This window comes from Taeniopygia guttata, chromosome 12, assembly GCF_048771995.1.
Source record: "Taeniopygia guttata chromosome 12, bTaeGut7.mat, whole genome shotgun sequence".
NCBI lineage: Eukaryota > Metazoa > Chordata > Aves > Passeriformes > Estrildidae > Taeniopygia > Taeniopygia guttata.
In genome coordinates this window covers 16306234-16318597 of record NC_133037.1, presented here as the reverse complement: position 1 = coordinate 16318597, position 12364 = coordinate 16306234, and the positions used below count along the sequence as shown (strand labels likewise).

General features: G+C 39.1%; 1 protein-coding gene across 8 annotated transcripts in view; it reads left to right on the top strand.

Annotated features, from left to right (window-relative positions):
* DOCK3 (dedicator of cytokinesis 3) overlaps positions 1–12364 on the top strand; it is a 182950-nt gene that overhangs the window by 22142 nt on the left and 148444 nt on the right. For all 8 annotated transcript variants that reach the window (XM_030282933.4, XM_030282932.4, XM_072935013.1 and 5 more), the window contains exons 3-5: positions 4974–5014; positions 6841–6896; positions 9133–9229. In XM_030282933.4, the coding sequence (XP_030138793.1) occupies positions 4974–5014; positions 6841–6896; positions 9133–9229 (194 nt within the window). The remainder of the gene's footprint in view (positions 1–4973; positions 5015–6840; positions 6897–9132; positions 9230–12364) is intronic.

The following is a 12364-nucleotide window of genomic DNA, read 5'->3' as shown; positions in this document are numbered from 1 at the left end:
TCAGTACCTAGTGGCATTCAAACTAAATTTAAAATGTCTGTTTTGTCCATTTGTTTTTATTGCTAGAGGGCAATTTTATTTAGATTAAAAAACTTCAGTAACTGTAATTATTACCTTGAGAATTTTGTATATTCACTGAAGAATGGAAACACCAGCTGATGCCTGAAGCACTAGTTAAAAGAATATTATCTTGCCCATGCAAATTCTGCTAGCCACACAAGTATTTATCTACATGGTTTTTGTGTGTGTAGATTAATAATTGTGTTCTTAAACCATGCATAAAATATATTTAAAATTATTCCAGCAGTGATGGCACAGTCAAAATAAGTGTTTCTGGTATTTGGGACACTTAAGCAGCAGATATAACTTGCAATTAGGGTTTTTAAAAAGTCCTTGATGAATTCAGTGTGCTTGAGAAGTGATGCCTTTGCCATGCTTCCAAGCTGTGCCATACAGATGATGGAGGAGTCCCACTCCAGGCTGTCAGTGCTGTGGGAGCCCTGCAGGTTTCCTCCCATCTGAGTCAGGAGCACTTTGGCTGCCTGAGCCGAAGTGACTCCTTCCCAGTAATTTGTTTTTGGCCTGAGGAAGATGTCTCCAGTGAGATATTAATTTTCCTATTGGTTTTCCCCCCTCCTTTTCATTCTTTTTTTCCTCTTTGCATTTTGTGGACTGTACCCATGGAAGTGAAGCCTCTCAGACTCACACCTCTGCTTCGAGGATCTTGCCCACTTATTGAAAGTCGGCTATAAGAGCCCAGGAGCGGCTCCTTGACAGCCCTCTGGCCAATGCCACAGTAAAACACATCCCATCTCTCTTTGCCTTTTGTCGTGGTAATGATGCAGCCCTGGCAGCATTATCAGCACGTTCCTGTGGCTCTGCTGGCCCAGGGCTGCTCCCTGACATGGTGCAGGCAGGCTGGGGCAGGGACTCAGCTGCTGCTCCTCCTGCCCGAGCCAAGCAGCCAGCGCGGGACAGAGCGCTCCTGGCTTTGGGAAGCTTTTGCTGAGCACTGCTCCTGTCCCTCTCCTGAGTCACTTTGGGTGCCTTCAGCTCTGCAAAGCAGTTCACATGCAGATAACAAGGTAAAAGCAATTGTTCATTGGCTTGTATGTGCAAAAGACTGCTTTGCTCCAGGTGTGAAGGCTACTCACATTACTGCCAAGTACATTTATTTTTATAGCACAAAGAATGATTGAGTTCCTGTAGGAGATTCTACTAGCAGTACTTTATTTAAGAACAAATTTTAGCTTTAGGATTTACCATAAATACTTACATAATTTATTTTCAGAATTTTGTTTGTCAAGAAGTTATATGCAGTATTTATTTTTTCCTACAGTCTGTAGCTCATGATTCTTTACTTAACACTGATACTTGAGCATTATTTTTCTGAAAAGTAGATCAGTATCTTTCAATTAGGACCCTTTTGCTTTTTTGTTACTGTGTCCCCTAAAAGGATGAGCTGTTCCACGGACAGACTTCTTGTGGATTAAGTGGAAATCTGAAAAAGGTTATGAGATGGCTTTTAGAAAGAATATCCATTTTTGTTCAACACATTTTCAAGTAAAGATCAAAAAATCATTGGTAGCTCTTCCAGTCACTGAAGTGAAGAGGTTGAGATGTGCAGGGCTGCCCCAGAGCTACTTTTGCACTTAACTCAGGCTGCACTATTGCTGAGACTGAGTGTGACACACCTTTGGAAAGAGGGGTTTTCAGTCTTTGTCCAACAGTTTACAGATTCTCTAATGTGACTTCAAGTTCCCCCACTGGATTTCCACAGGTACAGGTAGTTTTAGAGTGGCATTTCTGATAGACTAATACTTGGTTTTCTTGCATAAAATGAAAGAAAACTAAGTGTGTGATATGGAATATCCCTTTGGCTGATTCAGGTCAGCCATCTCAGCTGTGTCCTCTCCCAGCCTCACTGCAGGCATGATCATTGTTTCATATTAATTTATGCACAAAATTCTTGTCACTTTATAGCTGTGTTTTTCCACTTGATTTTAAATTCCATCTTCTTCACAATTTCTGTGAAGTCAGTGTTCTCTGAAGTCTATGTGTCACTAAATGCATGCCATAACTCTGAAATATTATTTGCAGTGCAGCGACACCTAAAGCTGCTGGTCAGTGCTTGTTGGGGTCACAATTAGCTGAGCACCTGCCTCAGCTTGATGACTATTGTCATTAAATCCTCCAAAACAAATAGAAGATAAATGATTACATCAATATTAATGTGTTTAAGACTAATTCCAGAATGCAGGTTTAGTTCATTTTAGGGAATAATGTAATGCAGATGCAATTTTCTAAATGTGCCTTTAAAAAAAGCATTGTACTTTTTCCCATAGCTTTTATTTTGTGATACAGAATGATTTGTGCATTTTACACGGTGGGGCTTTCAGCTTCTGCTGAGCTCCTTGACTGTCTCTTACTTGAACGGAGTTAGAGAGGGGTGAATTAAAAAAAATTATACTACATTAAAAAAGATAAAAATAAAAGAACAAGTAAGATCTGGAGAGCACAATTTATAAGATTAAAGGAAATTTAACAACTTCTCAAATATATGAAAAAAACTACGAGAGGGAAGTCAACAAAATGTTTTCCATGATACCCAAAAGAAAAAAAAAATCCAATATTCAAATAGAATCAAAAAAAAGTTCAGGTTGTAAAGGGAATGTATGTTGTCTGAAACACTGAAATAGGTTGTCCAGTAATGATTTGCCATCTCCACTTGACATGAATATGCCAGATTTCCAAGTACTGTACCAAAATTTGACATGCTACCTGCAGTTTTACTGGTCAGTATTGATCTGTAAAAGAGGTTTCTTCTAAAAAGTTGCCTGTGCAGTACCACTGCTTTCAAACTGGTCTGTGTGGAGTAGCAGAAATAGAGTTTCCTTGGAATTTGGTGCAGAAATACCTTGGATTCTAGGTTTTACCAATGTATGGATCATTTTCCACAGCCAAGGAGTGCAGTGTTACTCAGCCTGGATAGTAAGTGATTGAATGCTGTTCAAACCAGACTCAGTGAGAGTAGAGATTTAGAGACATGGCTTGGATGAGCTGGGTGATTTCTCAGGGTCCCTCCTTACCTGTTCTTCACAACTATGTAAACACAGAGATTGTAAACTTTAAAAATTTGTTTTGGAATGAAGAACAAAAGCTTCAGAAATTAGCTAGGTTTTTGTCTATTATCTTGCTGATCTAGATTATTAATGGTCAGCCCCTTTACTGGGTCTTTTTTTCTTTACAGGTCTGTTAACAAACTTGGATAAAACCACTTTTTTCCCCATTTACCAAGAAGTTTGTCATTATGTTTGTCTTAGAGCTTAAATGTCTGGTTATTTCTGAGGTGCAGACTGTATTTAATATTAGTAACAGTGAATCACAGGATAAATGCATTTATTTTCTTCTGTGACCTTAAAAATATGCAGCATCTGTTGCTCAAAAGCAGGTGTGGGCACAGTTGTGTGGAGTTCTAGAAATCACTCATGTTAAGGATCCCTATGTGTTGTTTATGCATTTATGTTTATATTGATAGGATTTCCCTAAAGTTTGATCAACTAAAATGAATTCAAAACAACAATAGTTTATTTTTAAAATATAAACAATGATTTAATAGGAAAACAAATCTTTGCATTATGTCCTATCTCATGAGAAATATGTGTAATGAAAAAGATGGATCTTAATTTTTACATTTTTTCTGTACTAAGTTTTGCAATTGTTTTGAATGAATCAGTTATTTAATATTAACTTAGATTCCCTTTTTAAAACAAAATAAAAATTCAAGACTGTCAGGGAGACTTTAAAGTAAATTCAATGCCTTCTTCCCCACATCTGATCCTCTGAATGAGACTTTCATTATAAATCAGCCAAATCAGAAATTGTTTTTCTAAGAGAGACAAAATACCCAGTTACTTTGCTCTGTTCTTCTCTATTCTCCATAGCAAATTCCTGGCAGGTTTTGCCAGTGCAATTTAAAATAAGGGAGGGGAAAAGACAGTAAGTAGGAGGTCACAGGGAAAATGAGAGGACTTTTTATGGGAAGTGGATTTAGCTGATGTGAGGTGTTGGCAGGTGAGGGCTGTGCCTGGCTGACACTGGCTGCAGCTCTCTGGGGGCTCAGCTTGGCTTGGCCTGGCCAGGTTTGCCCAGGAATTTGGGGTGGCTGGGGAGGGCCAGGCCCACTCCCCAAAAAGGCACCCACTGTCCCCTGCAGTCCTGGGCTGTTCCAGGCCCAGCTCCAGCATGTGCTGCTTTTCCACTCCTCAGCTGGGTGAGGTTTTCAGCCCCTTTATTCCCAGCTGAATCCTGCAGTGACACCACTGTCACCTGTGGGAAGCAGCAGGAACTGGATTCTTCTGTTTAACTTGCAGCTTTAGCAGCATTGTGTTTTACTCCTCATTTATTGTCCTGTCTGGAGCTGTTTCCTGATGGGGAATACAAGAATAATAATGGGCTGTGTAAATTAGATCCTAAAGCTTGTTCTCTACTCAGACATACGTAAGACCAGACACATGCAAAGAATTTATATTTGTTTAAAGCACATTAGAAATGTATGATAATGGCTTTTACAGGTTTCTGAAGTCTGGAGATTTTGTCAAGATAAACACTGCAACAAGACTCATGTGCCAGCCTGGAAGAAGTGTTCAGTGCAGACTCTTCCCTGAGTGCTGAATGAATCTTTGCCACAATGACTAAGGATTGTTAGTATGGGAACCAGCTAATCTGCTTTTATTCCTGATGGGAACACACAAGAGCATTGCTGGTTGTTAAGGGTTTGTCATTAGTGCACAGCAAAATAAAAGTAATTTTTACAAAACACCCTAATAAAAAAAATCTTTTAAAAATTTCACCTATGTGAGGCACAGCTGGTTTTTTAGATTATCTCAGTAACTGCACAGCTGTAGTCAGTTTGCTTCTGTGTAAAGACAGCAGTGCCACAAGTAATTATAATGTGTTTTATCTGGTTTCAGGTTGGTACAGAGGTGTTTCCATTAAGAAGCCCAGTGTCAAGGTAAGCATGAATACATTTGTTAATCTAATGGCAGATTAAATCTATTTTACTGTTGCAATCCAGTAAAATTTTCATTTTCCTTCTCTAACTTTTTTCCTGTGGGAGGATTGGATTTCTTTTTAAATTGATTGATACTCAAAGGATCAGAAACCTTCCTGACATGTAACATGTAATTTTTTCAACATTTATAAATCTCATCCAGTTTGATCCTCTCCACCCTTCTCCCCTAAGAAAAGCATAGGTGGGTGATATTGCACTGCTTAAATGCAGCATTTAAAAGAACACGTTTAATAAGGTGAATTATTAATCTAAGACAACTTTGAAAAAAGTCTGTTGAAAGAGGATTTTGTAAGTTGTTGGGGGTGGTTTCAGATTTTTGTATTTTAACCATTTGATTTGATTATTTGCCTTTTTTTTCCATTATTTTTGCCCTTGGAGAACTTTTTTGACTGTTCTGGTATGATTGTTTTTGTGAGGGTATCTAAGTTTTTTTTAAATGTTTGTATCCATACATGCCAGTGGTTGCCTCTGTATGAGCTTCACTTTATTTTCTGTTGGTTTAAATATTGCTTTTATTTAAAGAGAGAAGAGTACCAGATCCCTCATGTTTACCTAATACCTATGTGTTATGGAATATAACATTACCTGTATTACATTGTCATTACTATAATACTCTCCTAATGAAATGTCTGCAGTCATTGTGTTGGCACTTCTGCTTGTGTATATGTTCAATTTTGATAGGAGAGCCCTTCAAACCTTCCCTGGTTTCTTAGATACCAGAAATAAGCAGCATTAACTAGAAATGAACCAAACAAGGAAGTGAAGTATCATTTCTTTTCTTTCTGGATTTTCATGTGGCTAAAAACAAGCACATTTACTGTTTTCCTGATTAAGCCATTTCTCTTAGATTCAGCTTTTTTTCCTTCTATAATTTTAGTCTTGCTTATGAACAAGGAGGAATTCTCCTTAGCATTTGGAGTCCCCAGATGCTAAGGAACCTGCCCCAACCTCTCCCCCCACCCCCCTCCAGATTTTTCTTTCAAAATTGTATGGTTTTAAAGCTCTAAAAAGTGAAAGCCCACACTTGATTGCTGACATTTTTGTCAGAGGCTGTCAGCTGGTTTTTAATCCAAAGATTTCCAATGCTGCTTCTGTATTTCCCAGTGAAGCGCAGGTTGCTGTTCTTACACACTGACAGATTTTGCTGTTAGGATTCAGGGCCATGTGCTTTACAGACAATGTGGAACCCTGGGAAAAGGTTGGATTAAATTACCTCTTTTCCCCATGTCTCAACGCACAAGAGCACACTGGCACAGGCAAGGTCAGAGTCCAGCCCTCATGGGAGCAGCAAAAGACAAATAACTGGAGGTGTCCCAAGTGGGTTTGAACAGCTTTTCCTTGGAAAGGGAGAAGAACTGATAGCTCCAGGGTATGCAACTAATAGAATACTTCTGTCCTTGGGGTTCAATGCAAATTTGATGGTGGGCTTTAGGTTTTGTTTAATTTGTCTTTTTAAGCTTCTGTCTGTGTCACTCCTAATCAGCATCAGCCTGCTCTGGGAGCTGCAGGAGCTGTGCTGCTAAGTGCAGAAGAGCCACTTTTTCTGATCTTCCCAGGTGGAGGTTTGGTCCAGTGTGGTATCCGGGTCTAAGTCTAAAATAGTTAATTGCTACTAATCTGAATGTAGAGTTTTGACTGGCAGCTTTGACACAATGGATGTTTGGGGGGGTCTTAATAGATAAATTGGCAGTAATTAATTGTGCCTTAGGTTACCAATGCTGAAAACTGCAAATGTATTTTTCTAATGGAAATTTTTATTCTTGCAGGGGATTTTTCCTGCAAATTATATTCACTTGAAAAAGGCAATTGTCAGTAACAGAGGGTGAGTATTCTTCCTTCTTTTTTAGAAGCTACTGTGCTTTTTATCTAGAGGGGAAAGAAATAATTATTGAAACTTACAGAGATGTTTTAATTCATTGTATCTTTTTTTGTGTATGAGGGCTTGAAAATTAAATGTAATTCTACAGAATTGGGGGTTGTCTTGTTTGTTTTTAATACAGCAAGAATCAGGTCTGATGGTTACTCTTGTTTGCTTTGGCTCATAAAATTGCAACTTTAGAGGTATCATCTGAAATACATGCATTTAAAGAACTCTACTTATATTCTTCCATTTCTGCTTTTTGTCTCACTGGCAAAAGACTGTATTTTCCTATTTATTATGGAGGCAGCAGTCAGTAGACAACCTATCTCATTTACCTACAGATTTTCAGAGTCAGAGCTGTGTTACCTTGAATGTTTTCTAAAGGATCCAGCTCTCCCCACCTCACCCAAAGAGTGACTGAAGTGCACTGCTGAAAACTTCTGCCCTTCTCTTTGTATTCATGTGTTGCTGGCAGTGGTTTTATTTCAGTTGATGTGAATAGCAACACTGGTGGCAATGTCATGGCAGGGAAGTTACTGACTGGGGGCTCTGGAACCTGCAAAGTTTCCTGTGAGATTGACTGAGACTCCTGAAATCAATACCTTCTGTTTTCACTGCTGCTTTTACTTGCATATTCCAGCTAAAGGCTGCTGTGGGGAGATTTATAATTGCAGTGTTTCAGACAGTGACCTGAGGCAACAAATTAAATATGGAAGATAAAATGTATTAAATTGCACTTAGTGAACTACCTGCAGAAAAACAGGTGACTTCTGATAGTCTTGAATTGTAGATTTGTTCCCAAAGGGCCTCAGTAAGGGCAGCTGTAATAGTGATGCTTCATAATTTTGGGGTGTAATAAAATGATATACATTGCATAGAGTAACCACTCCTAATGTGTACTCCCTTTAGGGGAAGGAGCAGTTCCCTGTGATGTGCAGTTAATTAGTCCTTGATGTTAGTTTAGGGTTTGTGAAGGGCAACCAGTTCAGGTACTTATTAGGAAAGCTGATATACTGTTTAAAAGTATCAAAGCCTCATGCACCAGTTGACACAACAGAATGTAATGCACTTCTGAACCAGAGGGGTGTGGTTATTTCATGTTTTGTTTGAAAATTCTTTATTTCACAATATATTTCAAGTGCCATTATAAGCACTTGTGAAGTAACAGAGCATGTGTTGAAGCTGGCAGGTAGCTGAACACCACACAGCCACCTGCTCACTGTCCCAAACATCCCTAGAGACTTACAGGGACTGTCCCCAGGGCAGGAGCACCCCCCTGTGAGGACAGGCTGGGAGAGGTGGGGTTGGTCAGCCTGGAGAAGAGAGAACACTGGACAGAGCTGCTTGTGGCCTTTCAGTATCTAAAGGGGGCTTGTAAGATGATGGGGACAGGGCTTTTGGCAGGGTCTGTAGGAATCAGACAGGGGATGCTGATGGGTTTACATTTAAAGAAGATATATTTTAAGCTGTGGGTAGTGAAACCTTGGCATAGTCTGCCCAGGGAGGTGGTGGCTGCCCCATCTCTGAAAGTGTTCAAGGCCAGGTTGGGTGGGGTTTGGAGCAACTGGGGCAGTGGAAGGTGTCCCTGCCCATGGCATGGGGTGGAATGAGATGAGCTTTGAAGTCCCTTCCAGTCCAAACCAGTCTTGTGGTTCTCCTTTAATGGTTTTGGAAGATCTTTACCAGAAAGGAACAAGTTTTTTTTCTTTTGATTAGAGGATAGATCCCCTAGATTTTATCTGCAATATTGAAAAGCTTTCTGGATAGGACATGTTAGTAGAGAGCAGGTATTTTGGGTAGTTTTGATATTGGCTAACATTTTTGAAGGGGGGGAAAAAGGGGTGGACTTGCTTAAGGAAGGGACCCAAATTGTGAAGGTCCCCACTTAACAGGCAAGTTTATTTAACATGCTGTAGTAATGGAAACTTTTAATTGACCTTGATTAGAATGATGTCGTTTAAACAGGTAACCAGGAAATGCTTCACATAAGCTTAATCTTGTGGAATGTAATGGAGGAACAGTAGCTATGACTCTGGAGTTGCTTCAGTTTTACAACAAACAAAATTATTTCCTTAAGATATTCTCCTTATTTTGAACAACTTAAAGTTCTGGAATTCTACAAACTACTGTGCCGTCATATTTCTTTTTCTACTTTTTCCAGGGTACATTTCCTAATTTCCCCCCTCTTTTTCTGCAGGCAATATGAAACAGTTGTTCCTCTTGAAGATTCTGTGGTGACTGAAGTCACAGCAACACTGCAGGAATGGGCTGTGCTCTGGAAGCAGCTGTATGTGGTAAGAGCAGTGCTCCTCTCCTTGCACATCTCTAATACCTTGGGAGAAATGTTGCCTGCCTTTGTGCATTCAAATTCCATCAGAATCAGTATCAGAATTGTTGGATTCCTTGTATTTAATGGGGGTTCCTTAACTGCAGAATAATGGATCATGTGAGAGTCAGATGGACTGCTCTGGAACTTTCTGCAGTTCTCAAATTCTACCTTCAGATCTGAAAATTTCATTGTTATTAAAAAAGGCAACAATTTTAAAGGGCTATTAAGTTTGTAAGAAATAGTATAACATAGAATAGAATACTTTTGCAAGTCCCATCAAAGACTTCAAAAATTATTCAGCACAGTTTGTAAGTAGTTGTTTTAGTGTCTAGAGTCCGAAAGGTGAACTCAAACTGTGGGAAGTTTTGTACAATTATTCCTCCATAAATTAGAAGTACACACTAGGATAAGTGTATTGAGTTTTATACACATCTTTTTTATCTAATTTTCAGTTGCTGCCACATAATGTCTCCTACTTCTGCTTTCATCCCTCTTCTTTTTTTACATTTTAATAGCCAAATCCCATGACACAGCAGATAAAAAACTTGAGCAATTGAAGGTATTTTTTCCTGGCTTTTAGTAATTGCAAGCCTTAACTGTAGGATTAGGATCAAGAACTGTAGGTGGTCTAAGCTTGCATTTCCTTCCTGTCCTTCCTTTAGAGAAATACCTCTACACAGAGCTGCAGGGAGCTTTGTTTCCTCATTTAAACCTGCAGTGACAACAGTTACATATCTAGGAAACCAACCCAGGAATGATCCAGTGGAATGAGTCTAGTGCATCTCCAGCATAACCAGCTGTGTTCTGTGCTTCAAAAAGCAATGAACTCTTATGAAATCATAACTGGTCCCAGTTCTTCTATGGGGTCAGATGTCCCTGGAGGCATTTTCTTGGAAAGGAGCATTTGATCTAATGGAGGAGGGGCAGGGAACATGGTATATGTCATGTTTTATACCACTCTTTACACCTACTACTTCTCCTTTTTCCATTGTGTAGACATACCTCCCTGAGTACGGGAATAAAGTGATCTTTTCTGTTTTCATCCTGTAAGATTTTTTTTTTCTCCCCCTCTCCCCCGTGTCAGCTGAGGGTGACAACAGTAATATTGGCAATGGCATTAAATTGGAAAAAGGGGAATCATTTTAGCTACAAATGAGCTAAGCTTCCTTTCTACTAAAGTATTTCTTTTTTATTGTTAACACCGTTCCTTGAGGGGAAGGAGAGAGAAAGCTCTAGCTATAAACTTTCATTTAGTGATTTTCCTTTCTGGGACTGCTTTCTATTGTAGCTCATTATATTTCTTATAACATTGCACAAAACATTATTGTATTCTTAAATAACAGGGGAAAGAATTTACTGTTCTCATAGAACTTTGGAAGGAGGCATCTGCTCCATGATGAAGAAATTGGCACAGGTTCTGAGCAGAAAAAACATTTTTCTGTGTTATGTTTGCTTTTTTTTCCCAAAAACTTACAAAAAGTTAAAAATTCTAATATAGAAATAATCACAGGATTGTTTAGATTGGAAGAGGCTTCTTAGATCATCAGCTGCCTTCTCAAGCAGGGTCAGTGCCAGGCTGACAGGACTGCACTAGCCAGGTTTTGAGTTCCTTCTGAATGGAGAGTCTCCAGCCTCCCTGGACCAAGCTGTCAATGTTTGAGCACCTTCAGGGATTTCTTATCTCCACTGATACAGTACCACAACTTTTGTGGCAGAACAATTTACATTGTTCAGTGGGTAACACACATTTGTCCCATCTGTGGGCTGTACATTGGAAGCCTGAGGAAATGCACTGAGGTGCCTGTGGCCAAGCTGGGACTAGAATTTTATCCTTGGTGTTCATGCTGGAAGCTATGTTAGGACACACCTTAAAATATATTGAAAGATTAAATGGAAATCCTTGTTTGTTGTTGGATCAGCACCAGGCAAAATTTTTATTATTCCCATACTGTAATAAAAATCATCTAAGAAATATAATTGCATGCTGTTGTGCCTAGTCAGCTTTGTAGAAACATTTTACTGTAGAGGAAATTCAAGTGCTGGTTGTTACACAGATACCTCAGTAGGTCAGTGCCAGCAAAGGGCCCTTCACTGGTCAGTGGGGCTGCCCAACCACGTGAGCAGCCTCTCTGAACATCTCTAAATAGGCTCAAATGTTCATCTCATGCTTTTTGGTGAACTCCCTACCTGGATTATGATTTGAAAGACCAAGTTTGTTTCAATTAAAAATTCCCAGCAATTACCTTGTTGAGGTGCATTGTAAGGTTTGTGTTTGTCTCTCAGTGAAACAATGGGAGCTGGGATGTAATACCCAGGAAGCCTGCAGTGATTAAACCACTGCCTGGAGTGGAATGTTATGTTGTTCCAAGATAAGGAAGTTCTGCTGACAGAAAATTGGAGGGAGGAGGAGAACAGTGAGAAATGAGAGGGTGAAGTAAAGCACAGCTTTGAGACAGTTGTAGAAAATTAGTTGGTGTAAAATATTGGGAATCTTCCTCATTTTCTTCAGACCACAGAGAGCTCATGCTAGTACTGGGAATAAACTGTGCGTGGGGAAGCTTGAATGGGTTTGAGTTACAGGAGTTGTGCAGTCTTAGTTTAGATTTCTGAGAAATATATATTAGAAAGGTTAGCCTGAGATCACTGCATTACACAGGGCTGTGATAGTCTTTAAATTCTTGCTATCAAGGTGAAAGCCAAGTTTTAGTCTGAGGAGGAAAAAACATTTGTCCGTAATGAGTTCATAGAGAAAGGGCTGTGCCTGAAATGAATTTGAAATAGAAAGATGTATGATGTGTTGTTTACTGTGATAACAAATTATGCGCTAAATAGTTAGATTCTGATCATACAACTCTTTAAATGCTGACAAAACAGCAAGTTTATTTGAAAATGCCAGAGGTTTTTCCCCAATTGGAAAGCAATACGAATAAAACTTGGATGGAAACTATCAGAATCTGTTATTTATATTGGATGGGATTTTTAGCAAAAAACTTTAACCTTGTTAAAAATTCTATGCCTACTGAAAAATAATCTTGTTTTAAATAGATTGAGTAATCAGGAACAGAACTTAAATATTTAAAGGAGTAAAGATGATAATACT